This window comes from Misgurnus anguillicaudatus, chromosome 1 (genome assembly GCF_027580225.2).
Source record: "Misgurnus anguillicaudatus chromosome 1, ASM2758022v2, whole genome shotgun sequence".
In the NCBI taxonomy this organism is placed as follows: Eukaryota; Metazoa; Chordata; class Actinopteri; order Cypriniformes; family Cobitidae; genus Misgurnus; species Misgurnus anguillicaudatus.
The window spans coordinates 13,349,357-13,376,446 of record NC_073337.2 but is presented as its reverse complement, the minus strand read 5'-3'; the positions used below and the strand labels follow the sequence as shown (position 1 = coordinate 13,376,446).

Here is a 27,090-nt window from a genome sequence, read left to right as displayed (position 1 = left end):
GTATCTGATGTTTTCCTATAAAGACTTAATCTAAATCAGGAAAAAAGCTAACACGTGTTGCGGTTGCAAGTTAGTGAAAATAAACAGAAGTTCTCAACAATTCTCATGACCTCTCACTGTAGAGTTTTTAGTCTCCTATGACTTGAATCAATATATAAATAATTTAAAACTAAATTAAGATTTACCTTTGAGAAAAATATAGTTCGTTTGAGAATGAGAGTTGACAAATAGTTAAAGCACACCATGCACCAAACAAAGTTTTACCCAATCAAGCAAAACTTACACAGATATTGTTGCGATAATATTGCAGACAGCAGAGGATCACCTGAGTAAAAATGAATTGAATATGCAAAATATTTCTTGGAAATGTCAAAGCTTTTCTGTTCATGTTGTAAAGTTTGTCCAATCACTGGCTTTATCTGTAACTTACATTCATTAGCACATGCATGGAATATAAATTAGTATGTTAAATAAACCTTGAGCACTAGCCCACCCTGAGACGGATTGAATGAGATAAAAGACAATAGCTGATTGAAAACACAGTATATTCTCATTCATTCGCAATAAAAAAGGATTTTGATTTCAAATGCTGAGACGTGCTCTTTTTGTTCATCTGTTGTCTTGTGCAGCTATTAGGTCCCTAGAGTAGCCCACAAATATTTGTGTTATGAGCTGGGTTGTAATTAGTTATGGGACACAGGGAGCCTCTCTCTCTCTCTCTTTCTTCACAATATATCTCCTTAATCCTAACCTTTTGAGGATGTGATCATTCAGTGGACTGTTACATTGTATATTATTTTGAATTGTACTGTACTGTATATGTTGACAAATTAACTCTATAAATAAAAAAATTCCTGAAAGTCAATAATTCAAGTTTGCCGGTCACAGAAAAAGGCCAGGAAAATATGAATTCTTTAAATGTTTTTGTTTTCTGTTTTGAGATTTCCATAATGTTTGAAGGAAATATTCATTTTGAACTGGAACTCAACATTCTAGTGAATATATAAGGACCATGAACAATAGTATGTTTATGTATTGCATAAACTAATTTAAATTCAAGGTAAAATGAAAGTTAAAGTTTACAACACAATGGAATTAAGCCACAACAAACAAAATTAAGCCACAAAGCAACTGTAATGTCCCCCCACCAGGGGTTCAGAATGTCCTCTGAACTTAAATTCCCTCGTTTAGTCTGAATTACTGCACTGTCACTTGCCAATGAAATTAAAATCAATACATCTTCATGGGCGAGGGAAGATGTGCTGTGTGTGTGTGGCCGTGATCGGCTATGACATCACCAAGCTCCGGAATACTGTAGATCTTTACTATCCTCTATGAATTAATAATAATTAGTTTAAACATTTTTTTTGAGTGTCTGTGTACATAATTCACTTTAGACAGTTTGGTAAACTGTTTAGCATGTGTGGTGTACTTTGAGATCGCTCCAGGGTTTGAGAGAGAGTTGTGATGAGGGCACTGTCAGGACTGCATCACCATCATCCTCATTCACTCCACCCACTCGCTCTCACTTTCCCAAGTTTAAATCATTGCTACCTAGACCTCATCACCCTCACCCTTTATATTCTGCTCTCCCACTGCCACTCCTTGTCTGGTCTCGACAGTGATGACAACGACTAAACCTCAAGGACTTACCTGTCATTCCCTCGTCGCCATCTACCCCTCGTTCCACGCCTCATCTTTATCTCTGGATCCTCGCCGCTCATCTGCAACCACAGAGACACTATTATTCACAGCTAAGTCCCCATCTGAAAAACTCTATCATACTGCTTACCATTATCCATTTGATTACAGTATTATCTGAGTATTTCACAATCTGCTCAGTTACTGGGACTTTCACGCACAACCATTTCTAGGGTTTACAAAGAATGGTGTGAAAAGGGAACACATCCAGCACGCCGCAGTCCCGCGGGCGAAAATGCCTTGTTGATGCTACAGGTCAGAGGAGAATGGGCCGACTGATTCAAGCTGATAGAAGAGCAACTTTGACTAAAATAACCACTCGTTTCAACTGAGGTATGCAGCAAAGCATTTGTGAAGCCACAACACACACAACCTTGAGGGGGATAGGCTACAACAACAGAAGACCCCACCGGGTACAACTCATCTCCACTATAAATAGGATAAAGAGGCTACAATTTACACGAGCTCACCAAAATTGGAAAAATGTTGCCTGGTCTGATGAGTTTCGATATCGTTGAGACATTCAGATGGTAATGTCAGAATTTGGCGTAAACAGAATGAGATCATGGATCTGTCATGTCTTGTTACCACTGTGCAGGCTGGTGGTGGTGGTGTAATGGTGTGGGGGATGTTTTCTTGTCACACTTTAGGCCCATCAGTGCCAATTGGGCATCGTTTACAGCCTACCTGAGCATTGTTTCTGACCATGTCCATCCCTTTATGACCACCATGTACCCATCATCTGATGACTACTTCCAGCAGGATAATGCACAATGTCACAAAGCTCGAATCATTTGAAATTGGTTTCTTGAACATGACAATGAGTTCACTGTACTAAAATGGCCCCCACAGTCACCAGATCTCAACCCAATAGAGCATCTTTGTATCCCACAAATCTCCATCAACTGCAAGATGCTATCCTATCAATATGGGCCAACATTTCTAAAGAATGCTTTCAGCACCTTGTTGAATCAATGCCACGTAGAATTAAGGCAGCTCTGAAGGCGAAAGGGGGTCAAACACAGTATTAGTATGGTGTTCCTAATAATCCTTTAGGTGAGTTTATATCTTTATTTTGGCAGATACTATTTGCACATTTTTGTACATGAACCCGATGCAATAATAACATAGAGGGGTGGTTTCCCGGACAGGGATTATATTAGTTCAAGACTACAAAAAATTAAAGAGCCGTCCAAACCAAAAACAACTTGCACTGACATATCTTAAAATACATCATTGTTTTGCCTCAAAATACACACAAGTAATGTTTTAGTAAGGCATGTTTGTTAAAACTAGTTATATTACCTAATTGATCTAAGGCCTAGTCCTGGTTTAAGATAATATTTGTCCGGGAAACCGCCCCAGAGTATTAATGATTATTTTTTTTTTTTTTCATTTTTCTTAAAATAAATGCCTTTTAAATGTTATATGTGATAGGAAAGCGGAGATGTGGAAGGTCGGCAAAAGGAGGATTCGTACCAGGGACACAAAGCATACGGGTTTTACAAAGCATAAGCCTCTGGGGAGGTTGAGTTCAACATTTCTCTTTAAAACTTTAGTTTTAGTTATATAGCAGCTTTGTGTAAATAGTGTTTGCCAACAAGGGAAGCTATTTGCGTTTAGTTTAAATGGGCACCCCAGATGAATAAATATAAATAAACCAAAAGTTTTGTTGCATTTACAATCCTGTTAAATAGGGGGTCCTGTAGCACCCGCAGCACCCATACTTCCCATGCCTCTGTACATATTTGTTTTTTAATTTAAGGTTTCTAAACATTTTTCAGACAAAAAACAGTCAAACTTTTGTAGACTATTGTTATTATATCAGTAAGAGTATCAGTAATTTTTGTGTGTGTTGTGGCATAATTTAGTGGAGTTGTGAACTTTGGATTGCTTTGAAAAAAATGTGTGGTGTTGTGCAACCTCCTGGCCCCATTCAATATTTTAAGAAATTAAAATTTTAATCTTTTTTATAACATAAATATGCTGATCAAGGTGAAAATAAAAATATTTGAAAATAATATCATTGGTGCACCTTTAAATCACTATTGGAAAATCAATGTGATCTCACAAATTTCCGTAAAATAATTATTTTGGTCAGTTTTGCATGACATTGTCATGTATTTCCACCATTTCACGTGCCCCTGCCACGACTTTTGTTCGTGACAGTTTTACATATTGGTTACTCAACTGTTTTTCCTATTTTTAAACAATTGTCGTTTCAGTTTGGGGTTAGATTTGCTTTTGGCGTTAGGATGTCACTTAAAGTATTGGTTTATACTATTTTTTCGTATGCTTTTTAAACCATTGTCGCCTGACGTTAGGGTTAGAGTTGGGTTTGGGGTGAGGATGTAATTTTATGTAACAAAAAGTTGTTCTAACCCCAAACCGAAGCGACAATTGTAGGAAAATAGGAAAAACAGTTGAACCAATACTGTACGTGAAACAGTCACGGAAAAGAAAGTCGTGGCAACGGCACGTAAAATGGTGGAAATACGTGACAATGTCACGCAAAACTGAGCAAAATAATGCGTGACTATTTCACGTATTTTGTGGAAAATGTCTACAGAATGCAAACGCGCTTTCGTGTGGGATTGGCTACAGCTCTGACATCATCCGCCACAGGTCCTCCCCCAATCTCTCCCGCATCAGGACCATCACTCGCATCCTTAGAGCGTCAGCACGCCACAGCACATTGCCTCGGATCCAGACCACTCCAGCTCCAACCTGATACACACCAGGCTTGAAGCATTGACAATACCGTAATGGAGAGCTTGCTGGATAACCCTATGAAAGCTGTGCTTTATCTCAAAGAGCTGACCACCATCGTACAAAACCAGCAGAGTCTGATTCAAACCCAGCGGCAGCGGATCGACGAGCTCGAGAGGAAGGTTGAGGATCTCATCGGCGAGAATCGACAGCTGAGAGAACCGCATCCATACCACCACCATCATCCGCCGCACCATCATCACCACCCTTCCCCGCCGACCAGCAGCCCTCAGCCGGGCGCGCACGCACACCAGCATCAGGCGACTCACGCTCAACCCCAGCAGCCGCCGCAGCAGCAGCATCATCATCAGCAACAGCAACATCCGTCCAAACAGGCGCAGCATACTCCGGTAGCTCCAATACATCACCCGCAGCATCTGCAGCTGGTCCCTACATCCCCACCGTCTCTTAAACCGACTCACTCTAGCCCGGAGTCGGCGGAGGACGATAAGAGGAGCCCATCCTGCAAGTCTTTGGTTCCGCAAACACCCTCGACATTGTGCCGGTCCGTCGGACTCGCGAGGAAACCCGAGTAAGTAAAAATCGTATTCAGGCTTATAGTGCACATCACACTCTCTTCATCATGCGGCATTTGTACAATACCTGTTCAGAAATCGGTAATATTTAAAAAAAATAATCTGTAGCCTACAGTATATTATTATATACTATAATATTATTAGATTCCCATTAAATACATTTAATTTAAAATAATACTTAAACATTTAAGTACAGTTTTAGTGCATTATAACATTATGTAAAACATTTCATAGATAGGTAAGTATAGCGTATTAAATCTGCAGTTATTAACACATACAACACCTGACTTATACATTCTAATGAATGCAATCATTTTATGTATATGAATCAATATTTTTGGAGGCTTATAGGAAATATAACTTACATTATTATTATATATTATTACTGCAATATAGAGTAATTTACAACTCATCTTAACCAATCTACATAATCCAATTTAGCACATAACATAAACTAGATATCATTTCCAGAATTATGAATATTATGAAAATTACCCATGTAGGATAAAAAAATCCTAATTTTAATATAGGATTGTTCAAAACTCTTGTGAGCATCTTCACAGTTGCTTTAATTTGTTTAATATAAAATCACTCAATATAGAATCCAGCAGGATTAATCGACATCCCTGGATTTACAGTTTGCATGCCAATTTAACGTATTGCACATTAAAATGTGAATTAGAACCTGGACATTTTAATTTAACCACGAAAAAAACAAAAAACTTTTAATTAATTGCTTTAAAACGTGTTCTGCAGCATAATGAATATTAATGATAAACAGTCAAGTGGACATCAGTGAAGTCTACAGATTTTCTGGGTCCCTTAACACACTGAATGGGTTTCGCTAACCCAGCACATGAAAAACCAACTCAAGCTGATTGCCTCAGGAAATCCTCTTTTATATCAAAGGTTTATCTGAGGGCTTTTCCACGAAATCGGCTAAACAAATAACATCCGGCCTTTATCCTGCTGTGATGTTGTGGTGTCACTGAACTGGCATGGCTCACAATCTGAAACTTAGACAGTACAATTGTAAGGTTTATGTATCACAGTGCAGGGTTGTGATTAAGAGGAACACAATTAATATGGGAACATAATAGAGTAAAAAGATAAATAATAATTTTAATATCAGTCAGAATAGTAATAGAGGATATTAAGCGCATGTCTCTCTCATATGTGCATATACTGTGCATTTGCACACATACACATATACAGACAAAACACAAAACAAATGCCCTTACATTGCATTATTATGATGGCAAACATCATTACTCAATGTCTGTGCCATTAAAATGTGCATGTTATTATTCAAATAGTAAGATAAAACGTAAGCTTTTGGAACTTCTGGAATAGAATCAATAACAACAGAGTCCTTTTACAGTAGTTTATTTTTGATAACAAGCAAAATAATTAAGTAAATTACCTTTATTCATATATCTAACCCGACTGAGCTAACGTTACTGTGTAAAATGAATGTATACAATGTTAGGTACAGATCCTTAAATTCTTGCCTGGCTGCCAAACCTCTCTGCACAGCAGTGATCCATGCTCGCCGCCTCCCCTTGTCTTTAGCAAACCGAAACACTTCATTTTTGACAAGGTATTTGTTTCAGAGATCAGTTTAGCCAGATCAATAAATAAATATTAGAAGTCCAATGAAACCGTCTATAAGACCTAAATTGCTTAGGAAATAATTGTTTTCTAATAGCTTTGATTCAGCACAACATTAGCTGGGAATCTTTGGTATAGCATAGTACACTATTTTTTGTAGTATACTATATAGACCCCTTAATCGCCCACGTCACTGTGACGTCACCGCTCTAGCTGGAGGCAAAAAAGTTATAGCAGGCGCGCTAGAAGTTTGAGGTTTTGACTTTAAAATATCATCTTGATGTGTTTTTGGCTGCCATCCCTGCTGAAAAACAAAGCATACCAACAAGACCAGCATATGTTGTGGTTTGGTGCTGGTTTGCTAGTGAATACCAGCTAAACCAGCATAAGCACCGGCTAAACCAGCACCAAACCAGCATTAACACCAGCACCAAACCAGCATTAGCACCAGCATCCCATACCAGCAAGACCAGCATATGTTGTGTTTTGGTCCGGGTATGCTGGTGACAACCAGCTAAACCAGCATCAACCCAGCATTATTCCCATGCTGGTCCATGCTGGTTTTTTCAGCAGAATAATAGAAGGAACTGCACTTTTGGTTCAAAAATAAAGTTTTACCGGATCCCGGCAGACATTCTTTCACAGAAATCAAGAAGACAATTGTTGTTGAATGCAATACGGCGTACAGACTGGAAGGAGACGATCATAAATAATGCTCGTGTTTGCAGTGCACACTTCATATCAGGTAAAATAATCTATGCATATGTGCTGGTGTGTTGGTTTTATCTAGTACAAATCAGCAAGTTTCTGTTTTATAGGTGAAAAGTCGCCAACCACGCTATTGTGTAGCTTAAATGTTAAACAAACATACAGCGATAGATGTGTGTGCCATCCTTTGAATTCCGAAAAGTGACAGAACACAGTGCAAAAAATACTCATCCATGGGCAAGTATTGCATTTAAAATAAAACCTAAAAAACTTGCTGTAGAAGAAAGCAGTTTAGGTTATAAATTGTGCTTTTTAACATTTCAAGATTATGACAAGTTGACCTCTACATTTGTTTTCCATTATGCTCCGTCTCTGAGTTTGAGTTAGGCTTTATCTCTAATGTAAGTTAGATTATATCTCATGTTTGAATTAAGCTCTTTCTCTAATATAAATTCGATTATATCTCTGGTTTGTGTTAGGCTCTATTAATCTCTATTTCCTTAAAGCTGGAAAGGCAAATTTGCAAATAGCTGTTGACATACTGGGTCACCACAGCTGGGAGCTAAAGGGGTGCAAGTCCGATTAACCTGCGTACCTTTGAATTAATGTGGAGGCTAAGATCAATTAAAGTCATAATCATACTCAAAGATTAAAATAAAAGGATTAATTAAATAAAACACCAGTAGTATGTTGGTAAAATTGAAGGTTTCCCGGAAAGTGCCTTATTCTGAGAGAGCATATGCTAATTGGTTAAAAGCAAGGTGAATATACAGTTTACAGGACATAAATGAAGGCCAATATTTTCATCTAAGCTGCTCAATATATTTCTCAGCTGATGTCACAGGACACGAGTCACACACACTCAGGTTTGCGCGCCATCTGTTGTATTTGGCATCTGTGCTTGCTGAAACATCCAATCCACAGAATGATTGAATGCTAGGAGTAATATGTTGTTAAGCAGCGTATCCATCTCAAAAGGCCTCGACACGGTATATGTAAATGTAACTATTTAGTCATGGAGTCTTGGAGAAATTTAATCTAAAATCAGTAACTGTTTAATGGGCAACTTCTTTGCTCTTTTTCTGACCTTGTAGGATGATTTTATGTAAAATATTAGCCTGGCTAACACCAGACCAGTCTTATAGAAAATGAGACGTGGTCTGTGAACCATATATGCTAATTTTCTTGTATTTGAGGCGTGGTTTACGAATGCCCAGAGCCGTTCATTGGGCACTACGAATGTCTATCAAATGCGTCTGTACGTAGCTCATATCCAATCGTTTCAATTATACCAGATGACGTATGTAGAGCGACATTAATTAAAACGTAAGCATCTTTTTTCAGTTCGTGTGCACACAGCTGAAAGCTATGCAACTAAACCGGTAGCTGTATATTGTATTGAAAAGCAACACAATTTAGTGGCAACCACAGTACAGGCATATTGACAATATGATATTAATACCACTTACCATTAATAAGTTCATTGTACTTCGTCGACGACGATGCCTAGCAGGTTGGTCCTATAAAACTCCGTGGCTAACATGTCTTGCCATATCCAAACATCCTTCTTGGATATGAAATTGTTTAACGCCAAAAGTTGCTCTTTTTTAAATAAACTTGTGTTTAAAACTACTTTGAACACTATCTAAGGCTGCATTGAAAAGTACGTTTGTGTCTTCTGCCATGTTGGATAAAAAAAAACTGCTTCGGTGTGTCGCATTGACGTCGTCATCGTCTTGCTGCCCCCTCCCTGTTCTGTGATTGGTTCCCTATTTCAGTGGCAAAAAAGGGCCATAGTTTCCATGCTAGACTTGCAGCGTGAATAAATTTACACGCAAGGCAGCATGGGGAAACCCAGGCTAGTAGAAAGTAGTAAATCACCAAAAATGAGTTTAGCTGGGTTTCCACAGGCAGGGCCTCATAGGATGTCTAGGAACAATAAGATTTTGTCATTTTGACATTTGGCTTAAATTCACCCAGTTTAAGAGCCCGTCCCAATACATCCCCTTCCCCTAACCCTTGATTTTGCGCGTGCATGTGTAGGGCGTCCCATTACATTAGGAAGCAAAACAGAGTGCTATTTTCCACTTAAAATCAACCATCAAAATGTTGTCAGGACCGATGTAGGCTTAAAACGAAGTCTGAGATGAAATTACCCAGGGTACCTTGCAAGCCCAGCAAGACCGGTAGACGTGTCTATGCTGCGCGTGAAGTAGGTTAACACGTTCGCTATGCTATTTTCCATATAGTGGTGTCCTCATTGAGAGGACTTTACTGTTGAGGGCACTCAAAACCAAGTGGAAGTTTTGAGGGGGTAGAAATGGAACGGGCCCTTAATCTCAAAACATTGGCCATCTTGTGGATGTAATATAAATGTATACATTTTCAAAATGCACATTTGTGAGTTAACTTGACTTACCTTTATTTATCATTGGTTTCTATTCTAATTACTATCTGATTATGTGTGTCTGTTTGTTTGAAGTGGGCTCTTGAGGTCCAAGCTGCTGCTGGCGGCCCTTCGGCTCTAAACTAAAGCCTGAGGTGTGTCCAATAACACCGCTGTCTGTAACCCACAGATTTTTGCCCAAGCGATCTTACGCTTTCAAAGAAACAAATTCACGTTAAGATCTACTATAAACATGAGCACACACACACTTGCACACTTTTATCACATATGCCACCTGGAAAACCCCAACTCCATGTCTGCTCCTTGGCATCAACTTGGCTCCCAACCCCTCCATATTTATCTGCAGCTGAGGAGCTGCAGGCTTTAAACGTGTGCCAGGGCCTGTGAGGCTAGACGGAAACGTGGAAGTGTTTGAAGAGCGCTGGAATATATTAGGGAAGACAGCTGAAGAGCTGAATTCACACTACAGAAATGTGGTTCTGGGGAGGGCAAATTTGGCTTGACACCAGCCTCTTAACCTGATGGGTTCAAACCGAAATAAATAATTTTTTTAGTGTTCTACAAACAATTTGATTTCATATTTTGAACAGGCTATGGTTTTCGCATTACAGTTTCTGTCTCCCTTAGAGAGAGTACTGTATACCAGTTAACACAGTATTGAGAATGTCAGTTTAGTCTCTCTCTCTCTCTCTCTCTCTCTCTCCACACATGCTTTTACTTTAATTACATGATAGAGGTATTTATGGCTGATGTCCTGAAGTGCTAATGTGGTGCTGGGTGGTCTTGTGTAGATATAATGGCTTACAGATTATCTTTTTTAATGGATAGTTTGGCTCTCAATACTTATTAATTGAAACCCTTGTAAAATAGTTGATACAGCCTGTTACAGTTGTTTAATATCATTATTATCATTAATAAATGTAGCTATTTATTGGGCTGTTCAAGTTTTTAATTACACATATTTAATGAAATGTACATGTTAATGCATTGAATTTGTTCCGATTAATGCCTTTATTTAATTTGACATAAATAATATTTACGCCATAGTCCATTTACTCCATTGGATTTATTTACACAGGATGCTTAAAGGAAGAGTTTTATATTTAAATGCATTTATCATTTAGACTCAACAAGTAAATGTTACCAATGCAAGCACCAGATCACATTGAGAAAGTGTGAGGAAAGGTTCTGTTTAAATTAATTATCAGCAATAAACGTCACACACCTGTAAGTAATAGTGCATAGGAGGAAAGAGCAAAAGTGGTCAAAATTAAAAAAAAATCTTGCAAAAGTTTCGGTCCCATAAAGTCGGATGGATATACCCGATGAAGGTTATGGGACAGAAACGTTGTGATTAATAAAACTTTTGCTAACACTTTACTTTAGAGGGGTGTTCATAAGCAACCTGATCTCACGAATATAAACCAATACTTAAAGTGACATACTAACGCAAACACCAAATCTAACCCTAAACCGAAGAGACAATGGTTTAAAAATAGGAAAAAGCAGTTGAGTAACCAATCCGTGAGAATGCCACGGAAAAGAAAGTCCGTGGCAGGGCCACGGAAATATGCGGAGATCCGTGAGAATGCCACGGAAAAATTAGCAAAAAATTCCGTGACTATCCCACGGAACTTTGTGAGATCATGTTGTCATAAGACTGACATGACACCTTCATAATCATGACATGACCTGTGTCATGAACATATAGGAGATTTTTTGCACATTTATGACAACTGTCATTAAGTATCATTTGTTCAATTATGTAATTTTAATGCAAAGATGACATTGTTTGAGATGTCTTTGTTATGACAACTTGACATAAACAAATACATCATAACTTGTCATAAATCTGTCATAAACATGACATAGCAGAATAATTTAAATGTCATTAAGTGTTAATACTACTGTATTTCAAATAGTTTTAAATACCTTAAAAAAAAGCCACAGACAAGTCATAATATTATACTTAACTTTATGTATGTGCGCAATACATAAAAAACTGACAACTAACAGAACTTGTTCTTCCTCACACAGAGGGATCTGAAATTTTCTGACATAGAAGAAAAAACAAACAAAACATTTAATTGATTTTATTAATTGATTTTATGTAATTAGGTTTCCAGCGATATGGACCATACGCTGCATGGCTTAACTCAATATCGTACTGTTTTCATTTAATTTTAGATGAATCGGTCTCCAAATGCAATAAAATATAATTTTATCAATTTTAATTATTATTAATATTATTAATAAATGATTGATTTTATTTGTTAAACACATAGAGGAAACTTAAAAAACATTATGAACTAAATAACACGAATGATGTTGTCATAAAACTATTTGACAGAGTATTAACACTTAATGAAATTTTAATGACAAATTATATTTGTACCACTGTAGTTGAGGTCAAGAATAATATTAATGATGCTGTTATAAAACTATATGACAGAATATTAACACTTAATGACAAATTAAATTTGTATCACTGGTAAAAAGTGGTCAGTTATGTTGTCCTGGTAATGTTAAGTTGTCATGACAAGTTATGATGTATTGGTTTATGTCAAGTTGTCATAACAAAGACATCTCAAACAATGTCATCTTTGCATTAAAAATGATATAATTGAACAAATGACACTTAATGACAGTTGTCACAAACATGCATAAAATATCCTTTATATTCATGACACGTGTCCTGTCATGATTATGAAGGTGTTATGTCAGTCTTATGAACACCCCTTCAAGTAAAGTGTTACCAAACTTTTGATACTTTTGCAAAATGTATAGTGTGCAAGATTTTTAGTTGTTTAATAAAAATTAAAAAGATTTAAATTAATTACATTTTGTGCATTTTTTAAATTACATAATTAGTTTTTTTGTGTAAAGAGCACTGCTGCATAATGGTACAATTTAAAAGTAATACACACAAATTATCCAACAGAAGTATTACACATAAGACCATAAGATTTTTTTTCTTTAACAAAAAAGATTATTTGCATTGAAATATTTTCTTCCTCTCTTTATGTTTTACGCCATGGCTATTCATGGCGAGACCCTGTTAACAGTTAGTTGATCTACAAGTTAATCCATACACATGTTGGGGCGGGGCAATTTGGTATCTCCAATTCACCTAATTTGCATGTTTTTGGCCTGTGGGAGGAAACCGGAGTACACGGAGAACATTGAAATATTTAAATCAATTGACAGCCTCATACTGTATCTTATTGTTTCTAATGCTGTTTCATAACGGCAGTAATTTTGCCAAGTTTAAGGGGGTAACCCATGCTAAAATTACTGTCAAATCACCAAAATGCATGTGCCTCCCGTGCTTTATTACTTCAAAAACATCGAGCATTTATTGTTTACACGCTGTCTCTCTAAGCAGCAGGTTTCCTGCAGGTTTATATCACAGTGTGGATGCCGGGCATGTCGCTCTTGTTATGACAGGGTGACTGGCTCTGCCTTTCACATGGCAGAAACCCAAATCATGAATATCACATTTTCTATTGAGTGCTTTTAGATTGCTTCATTTTTCTTTTTCCCTTTTTCATGTCTGTGCAGTCTGCATCAGTGACATCTGCAAAACCCGCACATCATTAGTCAGGACCGTACGTGCTCAGAGACTGGGATGTGGGGGGAAGGGTGTGAAAGGTGACTATGCAAAGGTGACTTTCAAACAATTGCAGCCCCTCATTATACCAAACGGACAGAGAGGCAGAGAGAGATTGCGATTGGGAAAGGTCGCACTAGGGCCGAATTCTAAAAGGCAGTACGGACGTAAATTGCTTATACAAGGCAAACGTGAAAACGCATACAGATAGATAGATAGATAGAGATAGAGATAGAGAGAGAGAGAGAGAGAGAGAGAGAGAGAGAGAGAGAGAGAGAGAGAGAGAGAGAGAGAGAGACTCTGAGGCATGATGGGCTATCAGAATTGTTATAATGCCTGATTCAATACTGGAAGTAAGCAAATGTACCGTTGCAAACAAATTCTATTTGCATGATATCTTTCTCAAGAAACTGTTACGGCTATCTGGCAATTGTACTTTACTTGGTTTTTTCGGCCTCACTCAACTACTGCCATAAAAACCCGAATCAATTATTTACTGCTGCAAATAACAGTGGAAAATGTCTCTTTTATAAAAATGATGTACCGGTGCTTTCCATGGGGAGTAATGCGAATTGGAGCACTTACATTTTACAATTCTGATGAAAAGTTTGCACTGAAAAGGGTAACAATAATTTAATTTAAATTTGCCACAGCACCATAGCAGCACAGCTAGCGCAGCGTTTCATTAAATTAAATGGCTAGTGGTTAGTAAATAAATAGCAAATCTATGGTATTTCATTATTTAACAGTGCCCAAAAATGCTGAAACAGTTTAGCTAGTTCACCCCTGAGAGATATTCAAAGGGGAATAGAGAGCAAAACTTGAAGTTTTTAGTGTTTGTTGTAACAGAGTTTGTGGTCGATTTATATATCGACTAGAAATCTTATTTCAACTGGGTGGAGAAAAATAAACTTAAATCAAGCTGTAGGGTTAAAAACATAATCTTTAAAAAGAAATTTCATCAGTACATCATCTGGGCTCATATGGTGTTTTTCCAATACATAGTACGGCTCACTTTTGTGTTTTTTTTTAATTGTGTACAGTACGGTATCCCTGATAAACTTTTTTTAGGGCCACCTTGGTTGAGGTTCCAAGTAAGCTGTACCACAGCAGATCACTTATTGGTCAGACAGAACAGTCAAAACCAGCGTAAATGCTACATTTTAGATTAGCTTACCCTTGTGCACCGTCAAGCAAACCAAGGCTGCATCTGAAATCTCTATAATGCTGCATTCGAAGGCTTGAAGGCATGTCCGAATCCAATGTCTCCTGAGATATCTTCATTGTCTTGTCCCACAATTATATGCATGGGTGTGCAAGGGGAATGTGATTGGTTGGCGGCCAAGAAAGCGTCTGGAGCAGAAATTTAGTGTAAAAATATTGTTTTACACTTTTTTATTGCATTTTTAGCGAGAAATAAGTATTGTAGTTTGTAAATATGGGATTTGTTATCACAAAAGTGCTCTCTGTTTATATTTCAAATGGAATTCTGTTACGCTGCCTATGAAGGTGGTCCGAATGTGTTTCCTGAAACTGCTGTAGTCATTAGCCTCTTTCACACAGTAATTTCAGTAAATTACCATTAATTTACCAGTAAATACAAAAAATGTGCTGTTCACACACACGCAGTGACGTTACGTCTTTTTACCAGTAGGACATCATTCATACATTAGTATCAAAATATCGGTAAACTCGGAGAGAAAGCGGAAGTTACCTGTGGCACGCGGCAAGCTCAGTGTTGTATTTTTAAACAATGGCAGGTTATGACTTCATAACCACAGTCTGTATTTTGCTGTTTTCACATCTGTGGCAAACGCTGATGGTCACAGTTGCTCGTGACCAAACAACATTGCATTAGGGCAGTGGTTCTCAAATGGGGGTACACGTACCCCTAGGGGTACTTTGGGGTACTGCAGGGGGTACGTGAGAGAAAGTGGAAACTGACATATAGGAATAAATCAATAAAATCAGTAAATCATGATGATAGTATTTTTATATGACATTAGGACTGCACAAAGATGCATTTAAAAAATAAAAAATGTAAAGCACATTGTACAAAATGCATGTGCCAGTTCAACCGCATGCGCTAAGGTTTCAGTTCAGCAGCTTTATTATTGCGCGAAATAATTTAAGTTAGGAGAGGTGGCTTCCTAAAAGAGGATGCTAAAAAGAAAAAACAAACCAGAGCCTCAAAAATACCACCAGTTTTGTGATGAATACTAATAAGCAATAAACCTGCTCTGGGCATCAGATATAATAACTGTCTCACTCTCATTTCACTGTATTTTAAAGCTAAATGATGTTGTCTGGTTTAAATCATAAAAAGGGATGCTTCAGCCAAAAAAGTTTGAGAACCACTGCATTAGGGGATGTCAAACCGAAACTGCGTCTTAAACAACAATACCGTTTGCACATTAGGCTTCACAGATGGTGTGCTAAGGACGTCGGATATTCGGCAGATAGATGGTAAGCTGTTTTAAACAACTTTGGTGAAGTAATGTGGATGTTAATTTTAGGTGTGCTCGACTTTTAAGCAGTGTGTGTGTGTGTGTGTGTGGAAACGTCCGTAAACAGAGCGGGGGTAAACGCATCATCTGTATCAAAACGTTATGATTGGCTTGGTTTGACGTCTTCCATTCTAAATGCCGTAATTTATATTTTTTGTTCACACATACCGCTTAACGGTAAATTACTGGTAATCTTACAACCTCTCTTACTGGTTAATTGGCAGCACTTATTTCCCAGAAAATCAGTTCTGATCAAACACATAACCTGTTAACTACAATTTACCAGTAAATAACCAGTAAAGACTATATGTGTGAAAGGGACTATTGCCTCATGAGGCAGTGAGGCAACAAGTCAGCTTCCTTAGTGTTCAGAGTAATGTCGTTTTCTGTTCTTCGTTAATTATATGTGTTGCAAAACCCCCCATTTTAGCGATGAAAACATCCACATGCCAACAACACCATTTCATCGACATGTTTTACTGCTCCTGCCTTGTGTGTTTGTTTGTCGCGTTTACGATTATGTCATGGCAGTAGATGTGTTTGCAGCAGGCACTTATTTTGACAAAACACGTGATGCACACAGGATCTCTCAACGCGCAGAACACATATTTTGAAAATGCAAGCAAACAACACACATGATGGGCTACATACATGTTGTGACGAACTTCGCATCGAGCGCCCTCGAAAAAAGAAGTCACAGGCCGTCACTGCGCGCAACTATAACGATAAGTCTTTAATCCCACCCACTCAAGCGGTACTTAACTGCAGTGGAAAAGCTAACAGAACCAAACACAAGTAAAGCGTGTCTAGCCGAGCCACGTCATGCTGAGCCTAGTCATACCAGAAAATGGAAAAACGACTTTAGTATACACTACGATATCTAATTTAATTTCTCACACATTCAATTCACATTTATTTTTATAAAGTTTTTCACACTGCATATTGTTTCTAAGCTGCTTTTCAGGAAATGCATATTTATATCAGAATATATAGTTGTTAAATAAATTGTGTATAGGTATATAAATTGGTATACGTTATAGCGTTTACAATTAGCAAATGTAGGTGATCATAAAAGGTATTATATATGTACAGTATAGCACTACCTATAACAGTGTAGCATGGTGCAGAAGTGCAGAAATAGTGTCTTTTGCTCTTGCAAATCATCCAGCAGTCTAATGAATTCTGCCTAATGTTCTTAGTCATTACACAACCCCTTTAGGTATCTGTAGAAGGTCATGTGTGTACTTCAAAGGTGTGTTTGAGAATATTCATAAAGCAACTTTAAGATGTGGTTTAAGATATGAATAATGCTTATTCCTCCTTAACCATTTGCATATATAATACCGCAAAATAAAAAAATGTATGCAAAAAAACAATTATAATGAAGTTACTCCGAAAACACACCAACAAAGAATCCAGATGATTCAAAAATTCCAGGAAAACTTTATTATAAAGCCCAAAGTGTCTGATTTCTGAGAGTAGCTGCAGCAGTGAATGGCATGGAGGTGGTGCAGTGCAGTCATTCAGCATTAATCGCCCTCAGCGCTGTGACCTCGCGAGACTCTTTATATTACATCATCAGTGTGGTCGTGACGAATCAGGACTTAGACAGCAATGGTGCATGTCTGGACATACCCTTCATGTAAAACCACACACATATCATTTTCTCATATTCCAAGAAATTAGCACAATCCACATTTTTTATTTTATTTTTGATTTTCGTTTTGTTCTTTTGTACAGCTTCTCACACCTGGCAGCTATGTTGTTGCCAGAAAGGCTTGAATGCTTACAATAACCCAAAATTCTGCAAACTGAATGAATTGAATAAGCTTTGTGCGTCCTGCATGCTTAAAAGACGGGGAAATCGGTGTCATCAATAGGACTCCCACACATCTATAGAGCTGTAACATCATAATTTAATGTGTGCCAACATTGTTTTCAGTGTGTTATGTTGTGTTCTGTTCTGAATGGCAGTAGTCATGTTTAGAGCTTTCCCTATGAAGTTTCAAAGTATAGGACATATTCTGGATAAGCATCCTTGATTGTCTTGGCACAAATTCATATTAATTAATAGGATTAGATCTTGGGGATTTATGAACATTCCTATAAGATTGTCTGCAAAATCTTTAAAATGTCTTTTTCTGCCTATAGACAGTTTTTGTTTGTTTTACTGATTGCATGCTAATCACATTAAATACCTTGTACATTATAGCAGATCTCAAGTAAATAAAAATGTTTAGACATATCATCTATGAATATGTATGAAGTGTTTAGATGTCTCTGGTTTTATAAACCATATAGTGATAGGATTAGGAAATCTGATTTACGTAAAACACTTAGTTTGGATATTTATGTGTGGCCATTTTTCACTTTTAATAGTAATAAAATGGATTGGGGACATGATTAGCATTGAAATGTGATTCCTGGCTGGGCCAACAGAAGATGCTGTTCCAGGAACATCCAGTCAGTGTTTATGGGTCGGCTTACAGAACAGATGGTTACGAAACCATGCTTAGAAATCATAAACCATGTAAAGGCACAAACTTTTCAATTGAACTCTCTTCGTCTTCTAAATGCTTAAAGTATTAATGTCCCAACTTTTCTGAATGCTGTACTGTTTTGCTTGTGTTGTGGATGGGTGATGAACTGCTCTTGCCTTGCTGCTAATATAAACCTTTCAAGAAGGCTTAGTGCATTAATTCTGAATGAGTATACAGTACATGTTTGCGTGTGTATGCTTGTAACCGGGAGATGGGCTTTTATAAAAAGCTTTCTTCCCATCTCCACAGGGCTATCCATATGCTATTCATTGCTATTTATATCGATTAATCTACTGCTTAATGCATCATATTCTGTACAACAGGGCAAATTCAGTTCGAAATATATGAGCCACTGCAGATGGTACTTTAAAAATATTTTCACACTTTGGTGCAAATCGTTTTGTTTGACGTCAGAGTTTGGTTGATGTCAAAGCTCGGCTTGAAAACAGGGTGATGTGGATTTCAATACGATTCAGAATTGAGTTAAAGCAAACTCTTCATATAAATATCTTTCAAATGTGAACTTCTATTGTATCTATTCTAAAATTCATCAACATTTATCGTTCATTTTAGTTGCAGCTTGTGCATCCCCGTCAGTGCTGTTACCATACTGGTAGGCCTATACAAGTTCAAATTTGGTAATATTATAAAATGGAGAGTTATAGTGCTAATTATGATTGGTTGAACACATTCAAAGTCATTGTAAACTATTTCAGAAACACAAATCTGATCGCAGCATTACATAAGTATTCATGCACATCCCCATCTGTGCATTGCTTTGTCTATGTTGCTTAGCAACCACTCCGCTTTTAAAGAAGTACATTGCTTGGTGAAAGAGTAATATTTTTGTCAGAATCATTGCAGTTTTGTTGCTGTGTGTTTATTTTTTAACTTGAAAAGATTTGGAAAGGGAGAAGGGATGAAAAGCAATGAAACACAGTGTAAAATAGGCTCTCTTGTATCTTGAAGAAATTGTGCATCTGATTTTAAATTTGTGGATTTTCTCTAATTTTGAGCTAATATAATCCCACAACTAGCTGTTTAATAGTTCTGTGAAGTCTTACTCGTTGAAATCATACACCGGTGTACACACAGTGCCGGCGCCAGCTTTCCGTAGTGCAAGAAATTGTACGTAATGTTTTAGGGTGGGGAAGCACGCTTAGTCAAGCACCCAATCAAAACTCGACCTTGCAGCATATACCGTCCTTAACTACAATGTTGCTATTTTAGCTTATTATGCGCTCTAGGAAGACAATACACTATTCAAATGTATTTTTTAAATAGCACATTTTATCATTAAAACTACCCAGTCTCACAAAATGATGTACCTATAGTATAAACAACCCGCACCCGACCGACTTTTTCAACTAACCCGCCTGCAGCTCGGACTGCAAAAAAAAAAGAAAAATATTGTACCCGACCCGCTCACTTGCCCGCATTTTTTAAAAGTAGTCATTGTTTAAAATAGTTAATTGGCATCTTTATTTCAAATGACCCGAAACTCGTGTGAACCACGGGTGAACACTCATTTTGGATCAACCGCGCATCACTGATTGTCACTTAAGTTTTTGATTCTTTTTCATGATACTCAAAGTCAAAATCATGAATAAAATGATCAGTCTGAGCTGCGTGATTCATCCTGTAAACACAACAAAGTAACATAAGTGCTGAGTAAGGTGCATTTTGGAGAAGATTGACCGTTCGGCCTGATATCAGAAGCTGCGACAGATTAAGCTACCAAGCAAACCGTGTCAACCCAGTGGAGCTTTATATGTTTGTTCCATGAGTTATTATGGGCTTAACCTTGCAAGGTGGGTCGAAACGGTCTGATAGGAGATCGGATGTTATGCTCTGTGTGTCTTATCTTTGTTTAATCTGGAGTACTAATGCCTGCTTTCGCACTGATGCAGATCATTGGTCTGTAAAACTCATCATAGAGAACAAGAAGCAATGTTTATGTGAAAATGTTCAAAGTTAAAGCCTTTCATAAAGGACACCGAGAAAGTTTTTAGCAACTTTTAATGCATAATAGTTTAATATTAAATTAAAAGATTCGTGATTTTCTGAATACAAAGTGAGTTGCTAGGGCTGTTTGTCAGTAAATTGTGGTTACTTTCTGAGCCAAGAATAAAGATTTCACAGACATCTACAGTATATGACTTTACAATGTTTAGTTTAATTTTCTTTTGAGTAAAAAATTTATGTTTGCTAGGAAAAGTATTTGCACACCCCTACTCAAGAAGTTACGATTTGATGCTGGCCCACAGCTAGCCAAATGGGTGCCCAAACTGGACTTATATTGTGGTGCCCCCAACCCCTTTCAAGTACATTAGATGTCAAAATTAACTTCATTTAAATATAAAAAATTCCATTTTTATTTATAATTAAATCTTGACAGAAGTGCTGGATCATATGACAGTCACTGTGTAGCTGTAAAATATAGTAGTATTCAATAAAATATATTAAAGAATGCATGTGTCATAGATGTTCGAATAAATCCAAGCAAAGTTTTTTTTTGAGAATTATTAAATATATCTTGAAGTAAACACTTATATATATAAAAAGCATGGAATTAAATGAAAATGTACAAATGTCGTCATACAAATTCATTTGAATTAGCCAACTCGTAAAATACAGAATTCTTGTGAGATCAGGCTGTGTACTTTGCGTATAAGGAGCAATAGTACCGAATTTGAGGTTTCATTCATATTCGTAGCACAAATGATGCTCCAATGTTAAGTATGATAAGGATGAGTTGTAATGATTATATCTGCTCCACCCCAAAAATGACCTTTATTAAAATTCCAAACTCTAGTTATGCTAATAGTTGACTTTTAATAATAAAAAAATATTTTGACATTTTGGTTATCACACAAATTTATTTTTAATTGGGTTCATGTATCAACTAGTCTAAAACCACACTGAAGCAAGTTGGTAAAGCGTATATAATCTGTGCTAATAGTTGGTAGCAGTAATGCACTATTTAGGATACAATTATGTGGCTTAAGTGAGAAAATTACATTCCTTTTTATTGAGTCTCTTTTATCGAATAAATTTGAGTTACGTAACCCATGTTTCCTTAAAAGTATGCTTTCTGCTTAACCTAGTCTGGATTGCTTTATATATTTTTAGACACACAAACAAATAATCCCACTCACCAGGCTTAATCCTCTGTAAAATGGGGATTAAACACTTTCAAGACAGATTTAGAGGACGACTGTACATGTTTATGTGTGTTTTTGAGTGAGTCGGTGTCATCCCTTCAAAACACTTAAATTAAAATCGACCTCATCTTCCATTAGAATATGCTACCTTTCTAACTTGGATACTTGTAGTTGTACGCGTAGATGAGCGCTTAAAACTGTGGTTCAATTTAATACAGTAACATACCATGTCATGTCTACGTCAACTACTTTAAAATAGCTTCAACCGTGACTCAGAATTTATAATATGTTACTATTTCAGATTCTTTGTTTTTACCTTAAGTATTACATAATGTAATGTTAATGCACTATAGACTTTCATTTGTTATGCATAATTTTATGAATTGTTATTGTTGTTGTTTTATAATTTTTTTTAAAGATTTTTTCATTTATACACTGGGTAGACACTATGGTACATTCAAAACATTATTTTTTATCATTATGTACATCCCCTTGGTTTTACTATGTGAAAGCTATGTACTGTAAACATCTCTACAAGTTAAGCTACAAGAGTACAAGTTACTTGATATGAGCTCAAATTAAAAACTTGGGTAATAATTAGCAAAAAAACGTAGTTATCATTTTGTACTGCAGTCACAAATTCACTTAAAACATGAATTTATTAGATCCCCAATCATCAAACCTTTCATTTATATTGAAAACATTCTTGATTTACTCACTGTGAGTATGAGAGGACAAAAGCATGTGACAAAGTAGTCAGAATTGCCACGGGCAACTCAGGGCCAGTTAGTGTTGGTTCAAAATGAGGATTGCATCTCACTCCGAAACACCATTTCATCTTTAAAGTGATAAACCTTCATACAAACTTGAGACTAATTTTGTGTTTATGCGTTTTAAAATGATACATTTTTCACCAGATGTCAAAAACAACACTTTCATCTTTTTAAAAGCCTTGGGGCTGCCTAAGAGTAGAAGTTTCTTTGAAATATATAATTTTATTCCAAATCAGATTGCAATGCTTTTGATTAATTTGAGGATGTCTTTCAGAGTCCTGTCAGAGTTCTCCAAATGAAGCCTCTGCTTATTTCTTTCAAGTACACCTTGGTGATCTTTTGGGTAGTAATGTTTACTTTAGACTGATAAATAACTGCTAGGTGTATTTTAAAGCCACTGATTTCTAGTGTTGTAGTACTCGAGACTGGCCTCGAGAACATTTTTGATGGTCTCAGTTTTGTCTCAGTCTTAACCGCATCTGTACTCGGTTTCAGATTAAGAGGATTTGGGATTTTGGGACTTGGGAAGACTACAATTGCAGTGATTTCACATAATTGCTGCAATGTCTGACATAAAATGTCCTGCTTCAGATGTAATCAACAGGGTTATTTCTATATTGATTTGTTTTGTTATGTGCTGGATCAGAAATCAATCAGGGATTGTGTCAAAAATGTCACCAAAATTAATAAAAATGGCCTCTAAATTCAAGATACACTGAAAAAACTAATACGCTGGATTTACTAAAAAATAATAATATATAGTGCACAATCTTTGCACCCACCTTTTAAAGTAAGTTTTACATGGAATTTTAAGCAGTTTAAGCATTTGCAATTTTTAAAGTAAGCTTTACATGGAATTTTAAGCAGTTTAGGCTAAAAAAAAAATTAAGCAATTGCTTAAAATTCCATGTGAAACTTGCTTACAAAGAGGGACGCAAAAATGATGCACTATATTTTTTAGTAAATTCAGCGTATTCTTTTTTACAGTGTATATTTGCAAAAAATAAAGCAACTTATTATTTAAAGAAATTAGGCCCAATCCCAATTTTATTTTATACCCCTACGCTAGGGCTGTGATGGTGGCAGTTTTTTACCACCGTGATGGTAACGCACTAATTCATCACGATGGTGCGGTGGTTATAGCAGTAACAACATAAACAAATGGCTTTCGTGGAACACACTTAACTTCCGGTAAACTTGGCTAAAAATCAATAACAACAAAGTCCTTTTAGTTTATTTATATAACAAGCAAAATAAACAACACATAGATTACACAGGAATTTTTATTTTCGATAAGGTATTTCTTCAAGAGTTTAGTTTAGCAACTAGTCAGACCATTAAATTAACAGAGGCCGGAAGTAGAAAAGCAGGGTGGTCACTTTATCGCATGGTTTTAGACGTGACATGTAAAGTAAATGTAAAGAAACTATGCATATGTGCTACTTTTGGCGAAAAAACCAAGGAAGACTTTTAACGCGGTATGTTAAACTATCATTTTTTCGCACAATTTTCTTTAAATTACATGATCGTTAAAATGAACAGAAGACTGGGGTGTTTCTTTTTTACTCTAAAACTGTGCATAAATGCTGTTTTATCTGATTGTGTTCCATATTCTGTGCTAACACGGTCTCACACCCATTTTTTGACGAACTGGGGACTTCAATACTATTAGGTACGCGAAATTAAACAGTTGTCGCCTGGCATTGGGGTTAGGGAAAGGTTTGGGTAGGGATGTCATTATGTAAATCTAACCCTAAACCGACGCGAAAATGGTAGAAAATGGTAAGAAAATAGGAAAGACAATGCAACGGACTTAATAGTATTGAAGTCCCCAGTTCGTCAAAAAATTACGCGAAAGGTATACCCTCCGCGTCAACATATTGACGCATGGTCAAGTGTCGTCAAATATTGACGCCATGGGGTGAGACTGGGTTGTCTGTGCAAACAAAACACTGAGGCTAATCGAGACTTCTTAAACTCTCCTCTTTTTCACTTTAGTAGCAAGGTTTCCCTTGTGATCCTGGCCTGATGTTTGAGTCGGTAGATGAAGGCAATCCAAAATTGCCTTCTACTGCTGTATCCTTGACTTGGTACTAAATCCAGTTGCCTTGTATTTCAACAGGGAACAGAATGATTTACAAGTACTGTAATTGCAGAGAAAAGTTAAAGAGTTGAAACAGAGGTTGAAGGAGGGAGAGATAATCTGTCTTAGCAAATGGGATTTCTGCCCCCTACATTTCTAAAGCCTGCAGAAATACTGTACCAGCATAACTTTTATTAACTTATTCAACTGACATATTGGGTAATAATACTGTACTTTACCACTTTACCAGATCTGCTTTATTGGACTAGAGGTCCAGCGCCATGGAGAAGTGAAGTGGATAGACACTTCAGATGGGATGGCATTTACAGACATGTCGTTTTTGATGGCACACTCGCTCTTGGAGATGAAAGCAGTATGCAGTATGAATGTCAGAGGCTTTGTATTGTGTATTATTGTAGAGGAAAGAGAGTCACAATGATGGCTTTGAATTGAAATGGTTGATTGTCCTGGGTAAGAGGGTTTTCTGATGTGTTGTCGTGCTTTGAAAGGTGTTTCAGTGAGGAAAAGGGAACATGGGAATAGGATGAATGGATAGGTGGATCCCTATTCACATTTGTCTGTGAAAACCAAGCTAACCCAGCTATTTAATATTGACTGAGTAAGGTCATGTTAAAGAGTGAAATAAATCAAACTTTGATGCTCCTCTCATAATAAGATTATGAGACTTTAGCCTGGATTTTACAGATGGGTCACATATAAGCACTAAAATCAGCATTTTAATAAATCTGTCTAGCAATTTTTGACAATGTCTCTCTCCTTCTTTCTTACAGGAACCAGACAGTTCTGCACCAGTTTTGTTGTCCCGCTCCGGACGCCCCTGAGTCTGACTCTCAGGCCTGTGTACCCAGGTAGGAGTGAGTGCTTGGTGGCTCCTAACCAAATACTCTATAACCAAAGTAGGATAACTGTGCTCTTCTGGTTTCTGATTGTGCTAGGCAACACATCTGCCCTGGTTACACCTGTCGTGAAGTGGTTGTGAGTCTTTTCATGCATTATCTCCTTCCTATTCAACTGTCACCTTGAGGAAGGACTAATATTTATTTCAAATCAATGAAAAGAAATCTTTTAATGTTTTACTGCCATGTTTGTAAGTTCAAGGCATTTGTCTTAAGGCAGAAGCTAAAAGTCATTTCTATTCTGTTAGCGTAGCCGTGTTTACACGAGCATCATGATAAGTCTCCGGCTACGTGATGATCACTTAAATCAATCAAACAGAAATCTGGCCACATCTCTTGCCAATGTTTTAGTCATTTAAAAAGCATTTAACCGCAACAAAAAAAGATAATGATTAGGATTTTGTAGTCCTGACACCGTGTATACCAAACAAGATGGTACGTTGTGGCGTGTCAAAGCTAAATTGCTTCCAGTATAATCAATAAAGCAATCTACAGTTAAAAAATATTTCTATTCTTAATGCTCTGCAGAGCTCCTCCAACAACCATCCATTTCAAACAAAAAGTTATTTTCAACAACTTAAATAAACACATTTTTAAATAATTACATGACACATGCCAAATTTTCTGCTTTGAATGAGTTGAATAAAATTATTAATTAATCGTTATTGTTTATAAAGTCATGTCGTAAAGCAGGGGTCTCCAACCTTTTTGTGAGCAAGGGTTACCACAATAGATAAAACAATCTGGAGGGCTACTTTTTGATATTTATCCACTCAAAACGTTTTTATTTTACCAGGGTCACATATTGGTCAGTGACAAAAATTGTTTGGCAAGATGAGAAATTCAAAAATCTTTTAAAAAAACTTAAAAAACTTAAAAGCATGCATCAGATATATTTTAATGCACATAGTGTTTTTAAGTTGATTTAATGCAATAAAAAATTACATTTGCACAATTTTTATAAAATTTAAGACTGAATGGACCTGAAAAAATATCAAATGGTGCAACTGCCAATTGTGCCAAAGAATGAGAAATATTAAACATTTTATTCACCTTGATGGCATGTAAGCAAACCGAGCCCCTAATGTGACATTGGATAAAAAATTTTAAAGTTTAGTTTCATGTGCTCACGTGAAACCTTCATGTGCAGATTTTTTTTAAAGCTTAAGTGAAACTATTGCGTGCGCACGTGAAACTAACTTGTTTTAAAAGCATGCATCAGATATATTTTAATGCACATAGTGTTTATAAGTTGATTTAATGAAATAAAAAATTACATTTGCACAATTTTTGTAAAATTTAAGACTGAATGGACCTGAAAAAATATCAAATGGTGTAACTGCCAATTGCGCCAAAGAATGAGAAATATTAAACATTTTATTCACCTTGATGGCATGTAAGCATACCGAGCCCCTAACGTGACATTGGATAAAAAAAACGTAAAGTTTACTTTCATGTGCTCACGTGAAACGTTCATGTGCGCATGCGAAACCTTCATGTGCAGAATTTTTTTTAAAGTTTAAGTGAAACTATTGCGTGCGCACGTGAAACTAACTTGTTTTAAAAGCATGCATCAGATATATTTTAATGCACATAGTGTTTTTAAGTTGATTTAATGCAATAAAAAATTACATTTGCACAATTTTTATAAAATTTAAGACGAAATCTTAAAAATATCAAATGGTGTAACTGCCAATTGCGCCAAAGAATGAGAAATATTAAACATTTTATTCACCTTGATGGCATGTAAGCATACCGAGCCCC

General features: G+C 36.6%; 1 protein-coding gene across 4 annotated transcripts in view; it reads left to right on the top strand.

Moving 5' to 3' along the window:
- The first annotated feature begins 4,336 nt into the window (after window positions 1-4,336).
- The window catches only part of iqsec3a (IQ motif and Sec7 domain ArfGEF 3a), a 187,109-nt gene continuing 164,355 nt past the window's right edge, over window positions 4,337-27,090 (top strand). Inside the window, exons 1-2 of one of the 4 annotated variants that reach the window (XM_073866681.1) lie at window positions 4,337-5,002; window positions 25,201-25,278. In XM_073866681.1, the coding sequence (XP_073722782.1) occupies window positions 4,467-5,002; window positions 25,201-25,278 (614 nt within the window). In that variant the 5' untranslated portion in view covers window positions 4,337-4,466. The remainder of the gene's footprint in view (window positions 5,003-25,200; window positions 25,279-27,090) is intronic. The other 3 variants (XM_073866692.1, XM_073866689.1, XM_073866700.1) reach the window with 3 other exon arrangements.